The 24,148-nt window shown below is 41.2% G+C and overlaps 2 protein-coding genes and 1 long non-coding RNA gene across 4 annotated transcripts in view; 2 read left to right on the plus strand and 1 right to left on the minus strand.

Moving 5' to 3' along the window:
• Positions 1 to 12,280, plus strand: part of LOC139531406 (zinc finger protein 585A-like) — a 39,416-nt gene extending 27,136 nt beyond the window's left edge. The window contains exons 8-9 of the mRNA XM_071327854.1: positions 3,853 to 4,059; positions 8,440 to 12,280. Of these exons, the coding sequence (XP_071183955.1) occupies positions 3,853 to 4,059; positions 8,440 to 9,455 (1,223 nt within the window). The 3' untranslated portion in view covers positions 9,456 to 12,280. The remainder of the gene's footprint in view (positions 1 to 3,852; positions 4,060 to 8,439) is intronic.
• Positions 1 to 24,148, plus strand: part of LOC139533039 (zinc finger protein ZFP2-like) — a 319,515-nt gene that overhangs the window by 77,924 nt on the left and 217,443 nt on the right. The gene's annotated exons all lie outside the window — the stretch shown is intronic.
• Positions 12,328 to 14,255, minus strand: LOC139533098 (uncharacterized). Its single transcript, XR_011666696.1, has 2 exons — positions 13,465 to 14,255; positions 12,328 to 12,801 (listed from the first exon to the last, which is right to left on the minus strand). It is a non-coding gene; the product is annotated as an uncharacterized lncRNA (long non-coding RNA).

The following is a 24,148-nucleotide window of genomic DNA, read 5'->3' on the forward strand; positions in this document are numbered from 1 at the left end:
GAAACAGGTGACACCCACAGAAAACAATTACCAAGAGTTAACACACATATTAGCGTCTTAGCTCTTATTGCAGGACTTTGACTGAAAAATCACCTTCCCAGTCAGTCTATTACAGGGGGTACTCCAGTACTATTTGAGAAGGTCCAGTCACACACATTTCCTAGGTGGCAAAGGTCCAGATGGATATTGTCATTTGTTGGCGTAGTAACAAACCCCTAACTTGCAACCCGAAATCTTCACAACCCTCTTGTTGGCAGGTTTAAATGTAATATCACACAATTCTACACATTTTGCGACAGGGCAAGATTTTTTTTTTTTCAGTTTTAAAGCTAATTTCCATGTATTATGTGTGTTTATATGATACCAGGGGTCGAAGCCCTACCAAAAAAAGTATTATTATATATATTTTTTGGACCTGTGGTCCGTATTGACCCCATTCTGGATCCGGTCCACCAGTTGAGTATGGAGGGTCTTTTGTTTGTGTTGGACATTCATATTGCACTCTACATTCTTACCTATGGATTGTTCAGCCTACTCAGTGACACCCACAGAACACAACTATGTAGAGTTTACACAAATATTAGCATCTCAGCTCTATTGCAGGACTCTGAAACCACTGTTGTCCGGGAGTTTAACCCTGTCAGCTAAATTGTCATGATAATCAGTGGTTTCAAGTTTCTCTGTACATTTTTGACGAGATGATCATAGCAAAAAATAAATACTTCTGCATTTCCCGCTGTGTAAACGCATTGATTCTCATTGCAAATCAGCTCAGGATATTTCCTGATAAAGTTGGGTAGCTGATAGGTCTATTCAGAGCTTAAATAGGCAAATGTTTTAATCACAGGAACCAGGACTAATAAAGCCAATGCAACTGGCTGTTTTACAAACGCTAGGCCTACCACATGGATGGACATTCATAAAATAAAGTTATAGGCCGACACTGTAGCATACACCCCAGTCAACAAGGACCGACTTCAACGTCTTTTGGATTCCTTTTTTTGACTTGGCCCAAACATTAGACCGGACCAAATCTGAACCAATCACATCATTAGGCAGGGTTTCATTGACCAAGGAGCATTCGACAAAAGTATTGTGTCAAATCTTTGCGACGACAGATATAAGAGAAATTATGGTTATAATAATAAGAATATTGGTTATAAAGCTCAACAACATTTTTAATCGTTTGATGGTGGATTTTTCTTTTGTCAAACTTTCTTTATTCTGACAAGTGAATCTGTGTTTAAAAAAAAAAAATATATGATTGCGGAATTTGTCTGTATGGGTTGCATCATTACTAACAGCTGTTTTTATCGACACAAGATAATTAAATGAAAACACTAGCGGGCAATTATCGGATCTATTTTCTATTCAAACTTTTTCTACATTTCAACAAAAAAATCACTGGATAACTTGTTGGAAACATAGCTACTGTTTCACAAGATTGGAAAGCACAGTACAGTAGAGTACAGGAAAGAAAAGTAACGGTTAGTTCAGTACAGTACAACAGTATAGAGTATAGTACAGTATAACGTACTGTATTGTACTCTACTTTATTCTAATGTACTCCGTTAGGGCTGGGCGACATGGACTAAAAATCATACAGCTGTATCTTTTTTTTTTAATTAATTTTTTTTAATTTATGGGCAATTCACGATATATATATATATATATAGAGAGAGAGATTTTGTTTTTCTCTAAATAAGCGTTGTACAATTAAAGGTTGAATACACTGCATTTCAAACAGTCAGCAATAATCTAATGAATCCAGGGTTTGTGAAGTTATACCTAAGCTAAATATAAGCCATCCACAACCATAACACCCACTAATAATTTATTATTTTATCAAAATAGTTTAACCTGCTTTTTTGTTGTTGTTGCAATAATCACTTCTCTCAAGCCCACGTGCTAGTGATTAGCCAGCTAATCTTTATATTTCAGGTTTAGATCTATTTGCTACTTGGATCTATTTGCTAACAAGGTTGAACAGTTTAATTGTTATGAACACACCCTTCTTTCTGTCTCCAACTGTTTGAAAATTATGTTAGCCTGTCCAACATGTTCAGATGTTTAAATCAAGTGGCCTACCTTATTTCTCAGCATGAGAACAAGTTGCTTATTACTTACAGTGCATTCTGAAGGTATTCAGATCCCTTCCCTTTTCCACATTTTTTTACTTTACCCTTGTACTAAAATTGATGAAATTAAATGTTTTTCCTCATCAATCTACACACAATACCCCATAATGACAAAGCAAAAACAAATTTTTTGAATTTTTTGCAAATTTATAAAAAAAATGTAAACAAATGCTTTATTTCAATAAGTATTCGGACCCTTTGCTATGAGACTCAGAATTGAGCTCAGGTGCATCCTGTTTCCATTGATCATCCTTGATGTTTCTACAACTTAAATGTTGTCCACCTGTGGTAAATTCAATTAATAGGACATGATTTGGAAAGGCACACACATTTCTATATAAGGTCACACATTTGACAGTGCATGTCAGAGCAAAAACCAAGCCATGAGGTCGAAGGAATTGTCCATAGAGCTCTGAGACAGGATTGACTCTTCCTAGAGCTGGCTGCCCGGCCAAACTGGGCAATCGGGGGAGTAGGGCCTTGATCAGGGAGGTGACCAAGAACCCAAGGGTCACTCTAACAGAACTCCAGACTTCCTCTGTGGAGATGGTAGAACATTCCAGAAGGACAACCATCTCTGCAGCACTCCACCAGTCAATCCTTTATTGTAGAGTGGCCAGATGGAAGCAACTCCTTAGTAAAAGGCACATGACAGCCCGCTTGGAGTTTGCCAAAAGGCACCTAAAGGACTCTGACCATGAGAAACAAGATTCTCTGGTCTGATGAAACCAAGATGAATCTCTTTGGCATGAATGCCAAGTGTCACATCTGGAGGAAACCTGGCACCATCCCTACAGTGAAGCATGGTGGTGGCAGTGTCATGATGTGGGGATGTTTTTCAGCGGCAGGGACTGAGAGACAAGTCAGGATTGAGGGAAAGATGAATGGAGCAGGGAGATCCTTGATGAAAACCTGCTAAAGACCTCAGACTGGGGTGAAGGTTCACCTTCCAACAGGACAACGACCCTAAGCACACAGCCAAGACAATGCAGGAGTGGCTTTGGGACAAGTCTCTGAATGTCCTTGAGTGGCCCAGCCAGAGCCCGGACTTGATCCAGATTGAACATCTCTGGAAAGACCTGAAAATGGCTGTGCAGCGACGCTCACCATCCAACCTGACAGAGCTTGAGAGGATCTGCAGAGAAGAATGGGAGAAACTCCCCAAATACAGGTCTGCCAAGCTTGTAGCGTCATACCCAAGAAGACTCGAGGCTGTAATCGCTGCCAAAGGTGCTTCAACAAAGTACTGAGTAAATGGGTCTGAATACTTATGTAAATGTGATATTTCTGTTTTAAATTTTTAATACATTTGCAAAAAATTCCTAAAACCTGTTTTCGCTTTGTCATTATGGGGTATTGTCTGTAGATTGATGAGGGGGGAAAACGATTTAATACATTTTAGAATAAGGCTGTAATGTAACAAAATGTGTAAAATGTCAAGATGTCTGAATATTATCTGAATGCACTGTTTAGGAAATCTAGTTTAGAATACGCTAAGTTCATTTACGTAGTGTACCCTAATTTATAGTGTGAACGTTGTGTCTAATGTAAAGATGAATTTAATGGTTTGTTGTCAGTGCTTAGCTACCTGATCTAATATAGTTTGAGAATAAATATTGTGTCAGAACTTTCAAGACTCATTTTTGTGTCCGTTTCTCTTTATTACTTCAGGCCGACTCAGGTCAAGTCTGAAGCCGGTAATATCAACAGTGAGGACAAAACCCAGCCTGCCTCTCTCTTTCCACACTGAGTCCAAACCTACAGTCACTGGGTCCTGATTGTGACAGTGGAGATCGTTTTGCACTGCAGGATCCAGAGATGGCATCAGTGAAGCTGGAAGACTGCAGTCAAACACTGGAGCTGAATGTCAACATTAAAGATGAAGAAGAGGAGGTGAAGATTGGGACATCTGTTTCTCATGGTAAGAGCAGGTTCTATCTAACTAAGTTTGTTGTTCATTCCAACTTCCCACTGTGTATGAAAAGTTGCAGTAGAACTGTTTCATGATGAACTGTTTCAATGAGAAGGTAGATGTTATTTCATTCTACTGAGACTTGCATGGTTTGACACCAGTATTGTCAGCATTTGTTTTATTAACTGAGCTATCTGGAGTGATCAGAGAGTAGACTAAAGAAGTGAAATAGACAAACTGCAAGTGTTTTAAAGTTCTATGAAATGAGTCTGTCGTTACTAACCCTTGTGATAGTGAGTGGAGGATGATATGAAATTAGTCTGTAGTTACTAACCCTTGTGATAGTGAGTGGAGGATGATATGAAATGAGTCTGTGTAGTTACTGACCCTTGTGATAGTGAATGTAGGATGATATGAAATGAGTCTGTAGTTACTAACCCTTGTGATAGTGAGTGGAGGATTATATGAAATGAGTATGTGTAGTTACTAATGATGGATTCTGGGTTCTGACGCCTACATTTGGAATAGTGTTAATTATCAGGTATCCTATTGAAATATTGAGTGCTATGGTCTACAGCAGGACTGGGAAATTCCAGTCCTTGGGGGCCTGATTGGTGTCACACTTTGCCCCCATTCCTAGCAAACACAGCTGATTCTAACTAATTGCATTCTTAAACTGAAGATCATGATTAGTTGATTATTGGAGTCAAGTGTGTTAGCTGGGGCTGGGGAAAAGGTTTGACACCAATCACCAGGCCTGGTCTAGAGGGTCTACACCAGAAGTGAATGGTTATCTTTAGGAGGAATGGATATGGTGGATACAGTTAAGATTGGAATGTACTGAGTGATGGGATGATGATCACATGTTAAGAGGTACTGATAAGGGTGGAGAGCTGCGGATTAGTGAGGAAGGGGGGCCAAGGTCAGGTCACCTTAAGGGAGAAGGAACAGTTTGTGGCCCGTATCACTTAACTTTCTGCCTAGTAATAAAGATGTACTAACCCTTGTGATAGTGAGTGGAGGATGATATGAAATGAGTCTGTAGTTACTAACCCTTGTGATAGTGAGTGGAGGATGATATGAAATGAGTCTGTAGTTACTAATCCTTGTGATAGTGAGTGGAGGATGATATGAAATGAGTCTGTAGTTACTAACCCTTGTGATAGTGAGTGGAGGATGATATAACTCATAATATTCACCCCTTTCACCCCTTTCTGCCCTCAACTGTGGAATAGCTTTTAGGGCCGACCCCATTTAGTCGACTGGTCAACTGTTGGTCAATAGGCTGTTAGTCGACCAAGATTTTTTTTTTGTCGAGCAGTGGCAAATATACAGTACCAGTCAAAAGTTTGGACACACCCATTCTTTATTTTTTACTATTTTCTACATTGTAGAATAATACTGACGACATCAAAACTACGAAATAACACATGGAATCATGTAGTAACCAAAAAAGTGTTAAACAAATCAAAATATATTTTAGATTCTTAAAAGTAGCCACCCTTTGCCTTGATGACAGCTTTGCACACTCTTGGCATTCTCTCAACCAACTTCATGAGGAATGCTTTTCCAACAGTCTTAAAGGAGTTCCCACATATGCTGAGCACTTGTTGGCTGCTTTTCCTTCACTCTGCGGTCCAACTCATCCCAAACCATCTCAATTGGGTTGAGGTCGGGTGACTGTGGAGGCCAGGTCATCTGATGCAGCACTCCATCACTCTCCTTCTTGGTCAAATAGCCCTTACACAGCCTGGAGGTGTGTTGGGTCATTGTCCTGTTGTAAAACAAATAATAGTCCTGCTATGCTCAGAACCAGTTGGGATGGCATATCGCTGTAGATTGCTGTGGTGTGCCTTGAATTCAAAATAAATCACTGACAGTGTCACCAGCAGAGCACCCCCACACCATCACTCCTGCTCCTCCATGCTTCACGGTGGGAAGGAGGACCTACTCTGCGCCTCACAAAGACACGGTGGTTGAAACCAAAAATCTCAGTTGATGTTGGGATGTCTGTTACTTGAACTCTGTGAAGCATTTATTTGGGCTGCAATTTTTGAGGCCGGTAACTCTAACTTATCCTCTGCGGCAGAGTCTGGGTCTTCCTTTCCTGTGGCGGTCCTCATGAGAGCCAGTTTCATCATAGCACTTGATGGTTTTTGCGACTGCACTTGAAGAAACTTTCAAAGTTCTTGACATCTTCCGGATTAACTGACCTTTGTGTATTAAGGTAATGATGGACTGTCGTTTCTCTTTGCTTATTTGAGCAGTTCTTGTCATAATATGGACTTGGTCTTTTACCAAATAGGGCTATCTTCTGTATACCACACCTACCATGTCACAACACAACTGATTGGCTCAAACGCATTAAGAAGATAAGAAATTCCACAAATGAACTTTGAACAAGGCACACTTGTTAATTAAAATGCATTCCAGGTGACTACCTGGTTGAGGGAATGCCAAGAGTGTGTAGCGCTGTCATCGAGGCAAAGGGTGTCTACTTTGAAGAATCTCAAATATAAAATTATCTTTGATTTTTTAACACTTTTTTGGTTACTACATGATTCCACAAGTGTTATTTCATAGTTTTGATGTCTTCACTATTATTCTACAACGTAGAAAAGAGTAAAAATAAAGAAAACCCTTGAATGAGTAGGTGTGTCCAAACTTTTGACTGGTACAGTATATATAAAAAATGTATGGCACACAAGACATGGTGTGTCCATTGCCTGTCTGGGTGGACTAGTCCATTGCCTGTCTGGGTGGACTAGTCCATTGCGGAGGGGATGACACACCACTATCACCAGTAGTACATTTAGCCTTAGTACATTTAGCATTTCTAATCTACAATGTTTGTTTAATTACGGTAATGCATTCAATATATTATTATTATTATAGTCTTACCATTATCATTGTAGGAGTGGACACATTGTTTGCAGAGCCTACAACCTTGGCTACACTTGTGAGAAAAATATTTTGGTATATCTCATTCCATTTACGAGTTGTAAATTTATTAATTGTCTATTGTTTGGAGCGCTCCTGTCAATCTTGAGTAAGGACACGCACCTGATTGCGCCTACAGGCTAGCTGGCCTGATTACACATAGAAGTAGGCCTATAGGCTACCTGGCCTGATTACACATAGAAGTAGGCCTATAGGCTACCTGGCCTGATTACACATAGAAGTAGGCCTATAGACTACCTGGCCCTGATTACACATAGAAGTAGGCCTATAGGCTACCTGGCCTGATTATGCATAGAAGTAGGTCTATAGGCTACCTGGCCTGATTACACATAGAAGTAGGCCTATAGGCTACCTGGCCTGATTACACATAGAAGTAGGTCTATAGCCTACCTGCCCTGCTTGAAAATGAAGGCCTATAAATGTGCCCATTTGGGGATCTGATACTATTTCTGATTGTCTTAACTCACCGTCACTGTGGAGTTTCTCAAATAAAAAAATGACTTCACCTCAAACAGCAAGTAAACAAAGTCTGTTTCCATATCCAGTGAGAATGACAATAGTTCCTCAACGTAGCCTATTTGAAAAATCGTTCCATCTCTCTCCCTTTCGATAACCACTCAGCATGAAAGGGGAAAAAATGTATTGCTCTGATCCAGTGGAAATGTCATAAAATAGGCCTAGCTGATTACTTCTTATCCCTTGTACAAAATAGCCTACAGCTCTGTCTGTCTGGAGCTCACTGGCATGGGAAACTCTAAGGGACCAGAATATTTTATTCAATGTTGCAAGTTTGCTAGCAAGGGCCAGACCAAATGATTAATTGATACAATGTTTCAAGTTTCTTGCAGACAGGCCATGTGCAGCCAATTTGATTCATAGGATATCTATTTTCATCAGGGTATGTTCTACCTACAGGCTGCAATGTTTTTATTTGTTAGCTTTATGTAGGCTATTTTTACATATTGGCAATAGAAGTTAATTTTAGATTTGTGTCATTTTGATGAACCACATGACATTGATTTGAGATATGAAGACTTTATTATAAATTAAATGAAACTCTTCCACAAATCATAACGCAGCAGCGGGAGGAGGAGAGTCGAGAACAGATTTATTTTCTTCTGGTTACGCTATATTGATCTCTGGATCCCTCTTGAATAATTTGTGTAATTTTTAATCGCAGCACTTAAAGCATCAGACAAGCTCAGTAGCCTCCATATAGTTGATTTTATTTCAACACATATATATGGAAAAATACACGTTCTGAAAATTAAAACATTTGGTCAAATGAAAACAAGACTCTCGACCAGGAATATTTGTTTTTGTCGGGACAGCCCTAATAGCTTTATTCCCTGTATTGTACAGCCTACTGATATGAAGTCATATGTATATCACCCCAACTGACTGGTTCTTCTGATGTTGTTCACACAGGAGACCATGTTGAGACATTCTCTACATCCGGAGAGCAACAGCAGGAAGATCACAGCGCTAAGAGGTCTCACCACTGCCCACATTGTGAGGAGATTTTCCCAATTCTCTCAAAACTAGAAATACACCTAAAAATACACACAGGAGAGAATCTCTATTCCTGCACTGATTGTGGGAAGAGTTTCACAACATCACAGGCTCTAACAGTTCATCTGCGAGTCCACACTGGAGAAAAACCTTACTCCTGCTCTGACTGTGGGGAGAGTTTCTCTCAACAGAGCAGCTTAAAAACACACCAACGTATACACACAGGAGAGAAGCCTTACTCGTGCTCTGACTGTGGGAAAAGTTTCTCCGTATCAAGCAACTTAAAAACACACCTAAAAATACACACCGGGGAGAAGCCTTACTTCTGCTCTGACTGTGGGGCGAGTTTCTCTCAACAGAGCCACTTACAAACCCACCAACATATACATACAGGAGAGAAGCATTACTTCTGCTCTGACTGCGGAAAATGCTTCACAACATCAGCTGAGTTAAGAGTTCATCAGAGAACACACACAGGAGAGAAGCCTTACTGCTGCTCTGACTGTGGGAAGAGTTTCTCTCAACAGGTTCACTTAAAATGTCACCAGCGAATACACACAGGAGAGAAGCCTTACTCCTGCCCTGACTGTGGAAAGAGTTTCACCCGATTGGATATATTAAAATGTCACCAGCGAATACATACAGGAGATAAGCCTTACTCCTGCTCTGACTGTGGGAAGAGTTTCTCCCAACAGGGCAACTTAAAAATACACCAACGTATACATAAAGGAGAGAAGCCTTATTCCTGTTCTGACTGTGGAAAATGCTTCACAACATCAACTGAGCTAAAATCTCATCAGAGAACACACACAGGAGAGAAGCCTTACTACTGCTCTGACTGTGGGAAGAGTTTCTCCCGATTGGCTACCTTAAAAACACATCAATGTATACATAAAGGAGAGAATTCACATCACTTCTCTCAGACCAGCTAAGATTAAAGTCACTCCATCAATTAATCCTCATCTCATAAAAGAAGTGGTAAGAGTGAATTGGATCAAATGAAGAAAGCTTAGAACACTCTATTGTAATCCTATTGTTTCTCACTGTGAGAGAACTGTGCAGAGGAAAGGGAGCGTTATAGAATGATGACATTGGAAATCCTCTTTTTCCATCTTTTTTACTTCAAAACATAGAAACGCACCATTTTCACATGTGTTGTTGTTGGGGTGGTGCTGGAGATGATGAATATGAAGTTGAAACATTTTAAAATGTCCTTTTAAGGTAAAAAACAATAGGATGGTGGTTGGTCGGGTGGATGGATGGGTCAGCATATAACATGAAAGTCTAGCAACCCAACTGTTGCGTGTTCAAATCTCATCACGGACAACTTTAGCATTTTAGCTAATAAGCAACTTTGCAACTACACTACATGACCAAAAGTACACTACCGTTCAAAAGTTTGGGGTCACTTAGAAATGTCCTTGTTTTTGAAAGAAAATACTTTTTTTTTTCCATTTTAAAATAACATCAAATTGATCATAAATACAGTGTAGACATTGTTAATGTTGTAAATTACTATTGTAGCTGGAAATGGCAGATTTTCTTTATGGAAAATCTACATAGGTGTACAGAGGCCCATTATCAGCAACCATCACTCCTGTGTTCCAATGGCACGTTGTGTTAGCTAATCCAAGTTTATAATTTAAAAAGGCTAATTGATCAATAGAAAACCCTTTTGCAATTATGTTAGCACAGCTGAAAACAGTTGTGCTGATTAAAGAAGCAATAAAACTGGCCTTCTTTAGACTAGTTGAGTATCGGGAGCATCAGCATTTGTGGGTTCGATTACATGCTCAAAATGGCTAGAAACAAATAACTTTCTTCTGAAACTCGTCAGTCTATTTTTGTTCTGAGAAATGAAGGCTATTCCATGAGAGAAATTGCCAAGAAACTGAAAATCTCGTACAATGTTGTGTACTACTCACAGAACAGAACAGAGCAAACTGGCCCTAACCAGAATATAAAGAGGAGTGGGAGGCCTCTGCACCACTGAGCAAGATGACAAGTACATTAGTGTCTAGTTTGAGAAACGGACGCCTCACAAGTCCTCAACTGGTAACTTCATTAAATAGTACCCGCAAAACACCAGTCTCAACGTCAACAGTGAAGAGGCGACTCCGGGATGCTGGCCTTCTAGGCAGAGTTGCAAGCCAAATCTCAGACTGGCCAATAAAAATAAAAGATGGGCAAAAGAACACAGACACTGGACAGAGGAACTCTGCCTAGATGGCCAGCATCCCGGAGTCGCCTCTTCACTGTTGCCGTTGAGACTGCACTGTATTTCTGATCAATTTGATATTATTTTAATGGACAAAAAAATTGCTTTTCTTTCAAAAACAAGGACATTTCTTATTGACCCCGAACTTTTGAATGGTAGTGTATGTGGGCACCTGCTCGTCAAACATCTAATTCCAAAATCATGGGCATTAATATGGACTTGGTCCCCCTTTTCTGCTGCAATAAAGGACTCCTCTTCTGGGAAGGCTTTACTCTAGATGTTGGAACATTGCTGTGGGAACTTTTTCCATTTAGCCACAAGAGCACTAGTGAGGTCGGCACTGATGTTGGGCGATTAGGTCTGGCTCGCAGTCAACGTTTCAATTCATCCCAAAGGTGTTCGATGGGGTTAAGGTCAGGGCTCTGTGCAGGCCAGTCAAGTTCTTCCACACTGATCTCGACAAACCATTTGTGTATGGACGTCTATTTGTGCTCGGGGGAATTGTCACGCTGAATCAGGAAAGGGCCTTCCCCAAACTGTTGCCACAAAGTTGGCAGCACAGAATCATCTATAATGTCATTGTATACTGTAGCGTTAAGATTTCCCTTCACTGGAACTAAGGGGACTAGTCCGAACCATGAAAAGCAGCAGTTTGGAACTTGATAGTGAGTGTTGCAACCAAGGACAAACCATTTTTACATGCTTCAGCACTCGGCGGTCCTGTGTTTTGAGCTTGTGTGGCTTACGACTTCACGGCTGAGCCGTTGCTCCTAGACATTTCCACTTCACAATAACAGCACTTACAGTTGAACAGGGCAGCTCAAGCAGGGCAGAAATTTTATGAACTGACGGTGCCACATTGAAAGTCACTAAGCTCTTCAGTAAGGCCATTCTACTGTCAATGTTTGTCTATGGAGAATGCAAGGCTGTGTGCTCGATTTTATACTCCTGTCAGCAAAGGGTGTGGCTGAAATATAGACAAATCCACTATTTTGAAGAGGTGTCCTCATACTTTTGTATATATAGTCTGCTTAGCATGTTAGCCTAGCATGCAACTACTTAGAATGTTAATGTTAGCAACAACAAATTGGAATACGTAAAATATCATAAATTTGTAACATATTGTACTAAATCTAATTCGTAACATACTATACATCCTACAAATCGTATTACAGTTATAGGCCAATGTAACATAACATCCCGTAAAATACTAAATTGTATGCTATGTTTTTATCAAGTTTTTATATATTTTTTTTTTTACATATAGTACATTTTGCTCTGACACCAAGTTGTCCCTCTGCAGTTCTCTGTGGAAATAGCTAATAGCTAGTAGACACATGTATCAGATAGAGATGGTGTCAGTTCTTTTTTTACTACATAACTTTTGTTTAATGATACACAGCCTATGAAATGACTACGTGTTAATTAAATTGTCTTTTAAAACTAGATTCATTATTTTAGTCATTGATCATTAATGCATTTGGATAACTGTAATAAACTTAATTGATCTGCTAATGAAAAATAAACATTCTACATGAATTTGTGTTGGTCAACCTTTGTTTTTTGGGTTATCTATACAGAAAATACAATGTTTTTGTTTAATTCATGGCATTCAAAATAATTTACATGTCTATCTACTCAAAACATGTCACTACACCTTTACACATCACAATGGGGACAAGCCAATTTGCTAGCCACCAGTAATTGCTACAATGCACACAAATAGATGTTTTGCATTATAAAGGACTTACATATGTTTCTTATTAAATGACAGTTAAATAAAATGGGAAAAAAAGTATTAGTAGTAGTTTTATATGGTACCAATGTCTAGGGACAGCATTACCACCAAAAATCAACAATAACCCACTTACTATTAGAGAATGGAACCAGAGAGGAAGATTGTTAACCCCGGAGTCCTGGCTAAATTCTCATTCTGACCCTCATACCATCTTGGCCATCTAATCATCCCCAGTTTCCAGGCTCATTCATCCCCCTCCTCTTCCCTGTAACTATTCCCCAGGTTGTTGCTGTAAATGAGGATGTGTTCTCAGTCAACTTCCCTGGTAAAATAAAAAAAAATGTAATTACTTAAACATTAATGTGCACTGTTCAAAATACATCTACAGTCAATGCTGTTGCTAGCACTAGCCCCCAAAATAAAGCGTACGATCTGGGTTAACTTGGTTGAGTTTACGAAAACAAATATAATACAAGTCTCATCCCAGATGAGGAATAAGAAACGTTCAAAGCACATGTAATGTTTGGCTAAATACAATGTAATTTCTACTTCTTACACAGGATTTAGCTAGATAAAGTGAAGTGTATCTTTAGGAGTAATTAATGTGTACCTATACAGTACAGGAATACAGGAAGTGACATAACAAATACACTAGTACACCACAGAGTATATTTAATATCTGCACAAGTACAATGTAATTACTAGGTGTTACACAGGATTTGGCCAGTTATAATGAAGTCTTGCCATCTGCAAACCAGATGGCACAATTAAAAAAAATATTATGCATAGCCAATGGACACACTCCAACATTCAGACATAATTTACAAACAAAGCATTTATGTTTAGTAAGTCCACCAGGTCAAAGGAGGTAGGGATGACCCGGGTTGTTCTCTTGGTAACTGTGTGAATTGGACCATTTTCCTGTCCTGCTAAGCATTCGAACTGTAATGAGTACTTTTGGGAAAATGTATTGAGTAAAACGTACATGATTGTCTTTAGAACAGGGGTCGAGAAGGTCAGCGTGCAAAATCTGGATATGATAGAAAAAAGTGTTATAGACAAGATAAAAACGCAAAGACAGAAGAGAGAAAGGTACGTTTTCCATGCAATTTGTTTCGTTTCCTTTTGGGAATACATGAATAGTGCTGGACGATTTAGCATAGGACGTTAACAAAGCTAGCTAGCAACTGCTAGCTAGCAACTGGCTAGCTAACTAGCGGAAGGCTAGCTAGCTAACGGAAGAGCCATAAATGTAGCAAGCTAACGTTAGCTGGCGTTAATGTTATGCCTACCAACTAGGCTAGCTAGCTAACAAGTTACCATGTAGTATGTTGAGTTTTGTTTGGATTAGCTAGCACGCTAGATAGTTTTCTGACCTTGACTAGCCACTGTAGCTAAATTAACTAACATAAAGATGGCAAATAGCTATGTTATGGTCGCTACTCGCTAGCTAGCAGGGCTCACTTTTGCGATAATCCACAACAGTATAATTTACGGTTCGCCTTCATAATAAAAGTCCTCCATTGGAAACAACAGGGTGTGGTCTATCTTGGGTTAGTTATACAAATCTTTCGTGTTAGCATGCAATTTCATAGCTAGCTGGATAACACAATAACTAGTTTGCAAGGCCTAGGTAGCTACATGCTTAAACTATGGAAAGCATGATGATGATAACTACTATAGGGTAACGTAGTGTGAAGGATGGTTTTGTTCTCTTTTTAACAAAAATATCAAAACATAGCGTGACTGCTGAATAACAAGAAAACAGGAACTGAGCAGTGTAGCCACCGAAGAATCAGCTCAAGCTTCACAACAAACACTTCCGGATATCTGGATCCTGTGTGCTGTGAGGCTGGGACCAGCTTGGGCACCACCGATAGGCTAGCAAGTTTAAACCACGCTAAGCCTCTACTGTGACAGGCCAACTCTAAAGTTGGAACTACATCTGTCACAGTATAAAAGAAGATGTCTGTACTATTTCAGTCAGTTCTCTGCTTTACCCTGCGTGGTGATACAGTGAACCCGTATATACGAAAATTGCATTTACCATTTATCACTTATGTTAAGTAAAAATACTTAAAGTATATTCGGTGACTTTGAATCACATTCTATCCTGATACCAGATTAGATTGACGCAACCCTTTACAGTAGTGTTTAAATTGTCATTCATTATTCTCTACCACAGATTTCCACAAGGTCTCAGTCTCCAGGATGGGAAAATACTTACTAGAAAGAAACATATGACCACAGAGACAGAGTTGTTGATTTCCATTGTTATTTGTAATGTTAAAAAGGGGAGAAAAAGACAATCCCGTTTTTCTAAATTGGCTACAGTACATTCGGAAAGTATTCAGACCCCTTGGTTTTTTCCACATTTTGTTACGTTACAGCCTTATTCTAAAATGGATTAAATAAAACGTTTTCCTCTGCAATCTACACACAAATCCCCACAATGCCAAAGGAAAAACAGGTTTTTAGAATTTTTTTAGATTTTATTTTTTACATCAATACCTTATTTACATAAGTATTCAGACCCTTTTCTATGAGACTCGAAATTGAGCTCTGGTGCATTCTGTTTCCATTGATCATCCTTGAGATGTTTCTACAACTTGATTGGAGTCCACCTGTGGTAAATTCAATTGATTGGATATGATTTGGAAAGGCACACACCTGTCTATATAAGGTCCAACAGTTGACAGTAAATGTCAGAGCAAAAACCAAGCCATGAGGTCGAAGGAATTGTCCGTAGAGCTCAGAGACAGGATTGTGTGGAGGCACAGATCTGGGGAAGGGTACCAAAAATGTTTGCAGCATTGAAGGTCCCCAAGAACACAGTGGCCTTCATCATTCTTAAATGGAAGAAGTTTGGAACCACCAAGACGCTTGCTCGAGCTGGCTGCCCGGGCAAACTACGCAAGCAGGGGAAAAGGGCCTTTGTCAGGGAGGTGAGCAAGAACCTGATGGTCACTCTGACACAGCCAAGACAACGCAGGAGTGGTTTCGGGACAAGTTTTGTAATGTCTCTGGAGAGACCTGAAAATAGCTGTGTAGCAACGCTCCCCTTTCAACCTGACAGAGCTTGAGAGGATCTGCAGAGAAGAATGGGAGAAAAACTCCCCAAATACATGTGTGCCAAGCTTGTCGTGTCATACCCAAGAGAACTCAATGCTGTAATCGCTGCCAAAGGTGCATCAACAAAGTACTGAGTAAAGGGTCGGAAAATGTGATATTTCCAGGTTAAAAAAATATAAATTGCAATTTATAAAAACCTGTTTTTTATTTGTCATTCTGGGGTATTGTGTGTAGATTGATGAGGGGGGGGGGGGGGCACTATTTAATCTATTTTAGAATAAGGCTGTAACATAACAAAATGTGGAAAAAGTCAAGGGGTCTGAATACTTTCCGAAAGCACTATATATCAAGTAATTTGTCATCCAGTACAGCCAGAAGAGGAGCGGCCACTGCTCGGAGCCGGGATCTTCTCTAGGTTTTTCCTAGGTTCCTTCTAAGGAGTTTTTACTAGCCACTCTGCTTCTGTATTGCTTGCCCTTTGGGGTTTTAGTCTCGGTACCTGCACCCTCAGCGGAGTCAACAAACACCGGGAGCATCCATTTTTCAGGAAGAAGGCAGAGAGGAAGCCAAAGCCTGAAACCTGGAAGGTTCTGGTTTCTGTCAACCTCATTTAGGTGTTTCTTTTACACCTTATACGTTAGGTTAGGGTATCTGTAAAGCACTTTGTGACAACTGCAGATGTAAAAAGGGCTTTATAAAATACATTTGATTGACATGTATATCACACCAACTGACTGGTTCTTTTGATGTTGTTCACACAGGAGACCATGTTGAGACATTCTCTACATCCAGAGAGCAACAACAGGAAGATCACAGAGCTCAGAGGTCTCACCACTGCCCACATTGTGAGGAGGTTTTCCAATTCTATCAAGCTAAAAATACACCTAAAAATACAGACAATGTAGAATCTTTATCCCTGGTCTGACTGTGGGAAGAGCTGCAAAATATCAAGGGATCTGACAGTTCATAATTCAACACTGGAGAGAAGCCCTCCTCCTGTTCTGACTGTGGGAATATTTTCTCTCAGCAGAGCAACTCAAAAACACACCAGCATATACACACAGGAGAGAAGCTTTACTCCTGCTCTGACTGTTGGAAGAGTTTCTCTCAACATGGCCACTTAAAAAAACACCAACATATACATAAATGTGAGATTCCTCATCAGTTCTCTGACTAGCTAAGATTAAAATCATTCCATCACTTAATTATCAAGAAAGTGTAGAACACTTTATTGTAATCCAATTGTTTCTCACTGTGAGAACTGTGCAGAGGAAAGGGAGCATTCTAGAATGTTAGCCTCTTTACTTTACTGATCAGTCTGCACCTTGTCAGTTTTGGTGTGTTTTGTTAGTTTCTACTGTAAAGATATTGAGATTACCTTGGATTTGTCCTTATGATTGAATATCCTCTGTGAGGCTGGTTGACTGGGTGGTACTGCTTTCCTCTGCAGTTTTCTGTGGGAATGAGTTGGCAGATACAACATGTATCAGATAGAGATGGTGTGAAGATCAGTTTTCACCATTCATTTGGGTGGATACTTTTGTTTATTAAATTTTATTTTAAAATGGATGAGTTATTTTAGTCATTAATGATGAATATGTTTGGATAACTTAATTGAAACCTGCTTAATTTATCTGCCAATGAAAAATAAAGTTTGTACATTTGTACTGGTCAAACTTTTCTCTATTGTATAATGAATTACCAAAAAATGATGTTTCAAGTTTACATTTACATTTAAGTCATTTAGCAGACGCTCTTATCCAGAGCGACTTACAAATTGGTGCATTCACCTTATGATATCCAGTGGAACAACCACTTTACAATAGTGCATCTAACTCTTTTAAGGGGGGGGGGTTAGAAGGATTACTTTATCCTATCCTAGGTATTCCTTAAAGAGGTGGGGTTTCAGGTGTCTCCGGAAGGTGGTGATTGACTCCGCTGACCTGGCGTCGTGAGGGAGTTTGTTCCACCATTGGGGTGCCAGAGCAGCGAACAGTTTTGACTGGGCTGAGCGGGAACTGTACTTCCTCAGAGGTAGGGAGGCGAGCAGGCCAGAGGTGGATGAACGCAGTGCCCTTGTTTGGGTGTAGGGCCTGATCAGAGCCTGAAGGTACGGAGGTGCCGTTCCCCTCACAGCTCCGTAGGCAAGCACCATGGTCTTGTAGCGGATGCGAGCTTCAACTGGAAGCCAGTGGAGAGAGCGGAGGAGCGGGGTGACGTGAGAGAACTTGGGAAAGTTGAACACCAGACGGGCTGCGGCGTTCTGGATGAGTTGTAGGGGTTTAATGGCACAGGCAGGGAGCCCAGCCAACAGCGAGTTGCAGTAATCCAGACGGGAGATGACAAGTGCCTGGATTAGGACCTGCGCCGCTTCCTGCGTGAGGCAGGGTCGTACTCTGCGAATGTTGTAGAGCATGAACCTACAGGAACGGGTCACCGCCTTGATGTTAGTTGAGAACGACAGGGTGTTGTCCAGGATCACGCCAAGGTTCTTAGCACTCTGGGAGGAGGACACAATGGAGTTGTCAACCGTGATGGCGAGATCATGGAACGGGCAGTCCTTCCCCGGGAGGAAGAGCAGCTCCGTCTTGCCGAGGTTCAGCTTGAGGTGGTGATCCGTCATCCACACTGATATGTCTGCCAGACATGCAGAGATGCGATTCACCACCTGGTTATCAGAGGGGGGAAAGGAGAAGATTAATTGTGTGTCGTCTGCATAGCAATGATAGGAGAGACCATGTGAGGATATGACAGAGCCAAGTGACTTGGTGTATAGCGAGAATAGGAGAGGGCCTAGAACAGAGCCCTGGGGGACACCAGTGGTGAGAGCACGTGGTGCAGAGACAGATTCTCGCCACGCCACCTGGTAGGAGCGACCTGTCAGGTAGGACGCAATCCAAGCGTGGGCCGCGCCGGAGATGCCCAGCTCGGAGAGGGTGGAGAGGAGGATCTGATGGTTCACAGTATCAAAGGCAGCCGATAGGTCTAGAAGGATGAGAGCAGAGGAGAGAGAGTTAGCTTTAGCAGTGCGGAGCGCCTCCGTGACACAGAGAAGAGCAGTCTCAGTTGAATGACTAGTCTTGAAACCTGACTGATTTGGATCAAGAAGGTCATTCTGAGAGAGATAGCAGGAGAGCTGGCCAAGGACGGCACGTTCAAGAGTTTTGGAGAGAAAAGAAAGAAGGGATACTGGTCTGTAGTTGTTGACATCGGAGGGATCGAGTGTAGGTTTTTTCAGAAGGGGTGCAACTCTCGCTCTCTTGAAGACGGAAGGGACGTAGCCAGCGGTCAAGGATGAGTTGATGAGCGAGGTGAGGTAAGGGAGAAGGTCTCCGGAAATGGTCTGGAGAAGAGAGGAGGGGATAGGGTCAAGCGGGCAGGTTGTTGGGCGGCCGGCCGTCACAAGACGCGAGATTTCATCTGGAGAGAGAGGGGAGAAAGAGGTCAAAGCACAGGGTAGGGCAGTGTGAGCAGAACCAGCGGTGTCGTTTGACTTAGCAAACGAGGATCGGATGTCGTCGACCTTCTTTTCAAAATGGTTGACGAAGTCATCAGCAGAGAGGGAGGAGGGGGGAGGAGGGGGAGGAGGATTCAGGAGGGAGGAGAAGGTGGCAAAAAAAAAAATATGTCAAGTGACATATTTGCTGTTTTTCTGAAGCTGAACAAGACAGGAAGTTGAAATGAGCATCACAAAGCTAAATCTGACCTATTTTCTAACATGTTTTATCAGCATAAGCAGCTGTGAGACCTGCTAGAGTACTGCAACTTTATTGATCTACTGAATCATTGTAGTTATGGGGGGTTGTCTTTACAGTAAATATAATGCTTTTGCTTAATTCATGACATTCAAATAAATATATCTGTATTTTTCTACTCAATACGTGTCATGACACCTCTACACACTGGGACAAGCCAATTTGCCTTGTCACCAATATTCTCAAAATCAAATCAGTGATGACTGTTTAACAGTCTTATGGCCTGGAGATAGAAGCAGTTTCATTCTCGGTCCCAGCTTTGATGCACCTGTACCGTCTCCGCTTGCTAGATGGTAGCAGGGTGGATGAGGTTCTTGATCTTCCAAATAAAATGTTATTGATCACATACACATGGTTAAACAGATGTTATTCCGAGTGTAACGAAATGCTTGTGCTTCTAGTTCCGACTGTGCAGCAATATCTAGCAAGTAATATCTAACAACTCCACAACAAATACCTAATACACACAAATCTAAGTAAAGGAATGGAATAAGAATATATATGAATATATGGATGAGCAATGTCAGAGCGGCATAGGCTAAGTTGCAATAGATAGTATAGAATACAGTATATACATATGAGATGAGTAATGCAAGATATGTAAACATTATTAAACTGGCATTATCTCTGTGGCCTTCCACAGAGACCATCTACAATGCATATGTAATGTTTGAAAAACGTAGACATTAAAACAGACACCCTTTAGTTTTTTTAAACCAATGTTTATTTGTCTAGCTAATCAAGTTCACTTTACATTTTACATGCTTCAGCAGTAGTTAGTCCATCAGTCCAATACATGTCGCTGTTGCACTACGGTAGTGGGAAACAGGAAGTTCCGGGTAGCCTGCCACCATTCTTCGGAATAAAGAAAACGACAGAACGGTGTTGTGCGTTTCGCTTTATTACTACAGGTATGTAATAGCACGTTTAAACTGTCTATTATCAAAAGAACGTCATAACGTATTAGATAACACACCCTTCAAGATATTATCACGTTTGGGAAAGGTTTTGTGTAATTTCTCGTGTCAAACCGAGTGAGTGAAGAACGTGATAAATATTTGACAAGCACACGGAGCAGGGTCCACCACACGTTCATTTGTGAGGCTTTCCAGGTTCATACATAACACAGTCGTGTTCGCCTGGGGATGTTCAGTACAAAAACGTTGTGGAAAGTTGCAGATAGAAATGCCCTGAATAGATCTGACATGATTCCTTCTAATCAGAGGCATGTTTGTTCTACATAATACATTTCTATCTGAATGTGGCAAACATTGTGGCCAACGTCTCCGTCCCCCTCCTGGAAGCAGCCATGGTACCCGCTTGTCCCTAGCTACGTGAAGCTAGCCAGAATAACGATTAGCCACAATAGTGGAATTTGCGGTTTGCCCTCAACATAAAAGTCCCTCATTGAAAGTGATGCAAACTGATACAAATAGTGGAATCATTTCAAATTTGGATTAGGCAACACTAAACATGGTTAGAATGTTGTTAATTTAAAATGGATTAGAATGAGCCAGAGTAGATGGCTGCCGTTTTATGGTTTCCTAACCAATTGTGCTATTGTGTGTTTTTTTGGCATTATTTGAGGGTAATCTGCCTCTACCCTCAGTCCTATTAGACAACGTACAATGATTGGATGACAAAATAGACGAGCTACGATCACAAATAAGCTGTAATGTCTTATGTTTCACCGAGTCGTGGCTGAACGATGACACGGATAGCATACAGCTGGCAGGGTTTGCGCTGCATCTGCAAGATGGAACAGCTGCCTTTTGTAAGACAAGGGGTGGCGTCTGTGTATATTTGTAAACAACAGCTGGTGCACGAAATCTAATATTAAGGAAGTCTCAAGGTTTTGCTCGCCTGAGGTAGAGTATCTCACGATAAGCTGTAGACCACGCTATTTACCAAGAGAGTTTTCGTCTATATTTATCGTTGCTTTCTATTTACCACCACAAATCAATGATGGCAGTAAGGCTGCACTCAATGAGCTGTATAAGGCCATAAGCAAAAAAGAAAATGCTCATCCAAAGGCGGCACTCCTAGTGGCCGGAAACTTTAATGCAGGAAAGCTGAAATCTGTTTTCCCCCATTTCTACCAGCATGTCACGGATGCAAATAAAACTAATCTAGATCACCTTTACTCCACACTCAGAGACGTGTACAAAGCTCTCCCTCGCCCTCTATTTGGCAAATCTGACCATAATTCTATCCTCATGAGTCCTGCTTACAAGCATGTGTCAGGGCTCGCAAAATATTACAGACTACAAAAGAAAGCACAGCCGCGAGCTGCCCAGTGACACGAACCTACCAGACGAGCTAAATTACTTCTATGCTCACTTCGAGGCAAGCAACACCGAAGCATGCATGAGAGCATCAGCTGTTCCAGACGACTGTGATCACGCGCTCAGTAGCCGATGTAAGACCTTTTAACAGGTCAACATTCACAAGGCCACAGGGCCAGACAGATTACCAAGGACGTGTACTCCGAGCATGCACTGACCAACAGGAAAGTGTCTTCACTGACATTTTCAACCTGTCCCTGACTGAGTCTGTAATACCTACATTCAAGCAGACCACCATAGTCCCTGTGCCCAAGAACACTAAGATAACCTGCCTAAATGACTACCAACCTGTAGCACTCACGTCTGTAGCCATGAAAAAAGGCCGGTCATGGTTCACATCAACACCATTATCACAGAAACCCTATTCCCACAACAATTTGCATACCGCCCCGACAGATCCACAGATGATGCAATCTCTTTTTAATTAATTTTTATTTATTTTATATATAGTTTAAAAAAATAATTTTACCCCCCTTTTTTCTCCCCAATTTTGTGGTATCCAATTGTTAGTAGTTACTATCTTGTCTCATCGCTACAACTCCCATACGGGCTCGGGAGAGACGAAGGTCGAAAGCCATGCGTCTTCCGAAACCCAACCAAGCCGCACTGCCTCTTAACACAGCGCACATCCAACCCGGAAGCCAGCCGCACCAATGAGTCGGAGGAAACACCGTGCACCTGGCGACCTGGTTAGTGCGCACTGCGCCCGGCCCCCCACAGGAGTAGCTAGTGCGCGATGAGACAAGGATATCCCTACCGGCCAAACCCTCCCTAACCCGGATCACACTAGGCCAATTGTGCGTCGACCCACGGACCTCCCGGTCGCGGCCGGCTGCGACAGAGCCTGGGCGCGAACCCAGAGCGTCTGGTGGCACAGCTAGCACTGCGATGCAGTGCCCTAGACCCCTGCGCCACCCGGGAGGCTGATGATGCAATCTCTATTGCACTCCACACTGCCCTTTCCCACCTGGACAAAAGGACCACCTATGTGAGATTGCTATTCATTGACTACAGATCAGCGTTCAACACCATAGTGCCCTCAAAGCTCATCACTAAGCTAAGGACACTGGGACTAAACACCTCCCTCTGCAACTGTCCCCAGGTGTTAAGGGTAGGTAACAACACATCTGCCAAGCCGATCCTAAACACGGGGGCCCCTCAGGGGTGCGTGCTCAGTCCCCTCCTGTACTCCCCGTCCTCATGACTGCATGGCCAGGCACGACTCCAACACAGTCATTAAGTTTGCCGAAAAGTGTGCAAAGCTGTCATCAAGGCAAATAGTGGCTACTTTGAAGAGTTTCAAATATAACATTTATTTTGATTTGTTTAACACTTTTTATTTTGGATACTACATGATTCAATGTGTTACTTCATAGTTTTGATGTCTTCACTATTATTCTACAATGTAGAAAATAGTAAAATAAAGAAAAACCCTTGAATGAGTGGATGTGCCCAAACGTTTGACTGGTACTGTGTATATTTACATTTTTTATGGGTTATTGGAAATGATGCAGACAATTACATTGATGGAAGCCACAATCTGTCTGCAATATTAAAGCTGATCTACCACCCCCCCAAAAAGTACAATAATAATCAACACAGACTAGAAAGCTAGTATAAAAGCCTTTGGCTAAAATGCTGCTAGCGGTACAAATACCGTGCGAGACAAACTGAACATACATTTTCCATAATTAATGTTCATTGATACTCTGGTTTTAGTAGTGTAGCTCTGCTCTCAATCTGAGTAGTTGAGACATAAAAAGGGTATTGATAGAAAAGGTAACTTCTCTATTCCAGTAAAATAATGTCTCAATGTGTTTGTGTCCCAATGAACCATTCTTTTGGACCAAACCACAAATGTAAATAGCTAGTTGAAACCGCTTGCCAGAGAGGAAGATGTGATCTCGCAACTTTGTTGACGTGAAAGTCAGTAATTTATGCATTTATGTGAATTTAGGAAATATACTATAGGTTAAGTGCACTGTAATTTAAAGTGTGCACTTTGTCTAATGTGAAATTAATAAATTGTTTGTTTTCAATGTTTAGCTACCTGATCTAATATAACTTTTTGAGAATAAAGAAACTACCAGAACTGTCAAGACAATAACTTTTGGGGGCCATTTTCTCTTCATTACTACAGGCCAACTCCGATTATGTCTGAGGCCGGTAACATCAAAAGTGAGGACAAACCCAATCTACAGTCACTGGGTCCTGATTGTGACAGTGCAGCCCAGTTTACACTGCAGGATCCAGAGATGGAATCAGTGAAGCTGGAAGACTGCAGTCAAACACTGGAGCTGAATGTCAACATTAAAGATGAGGAAGAGGAGGAGAAGATTGGCGAATCTGTTTATGATGGTAAGAGCAGGTTCTGTCTATAAGTTATCTTCATAAGTTAGACCTCCATAAGTTATTGATAGGTTTAATTCTGTAAATCTGACATCACACATCCTTGAACAAGTTCTATGAAATGAGTCTGTGTAGTTACTAACCCTTG

Source organism: Salvelinus alpinus, chromosome 10 (genome assembly GCF_045679555.1).
Source record: "Salvelinus alpinus chromosome 10, SLU_Salpinus.1, whole genome shotgun sequence".
Classification (NCBI taxonomy): domain Eukaryota; kingdom Metazoa; phylum Chordata; class Actinopteri; order Salmoniformes; family Salmonidae; genus Salvelinus; species Salvelinus alpinus.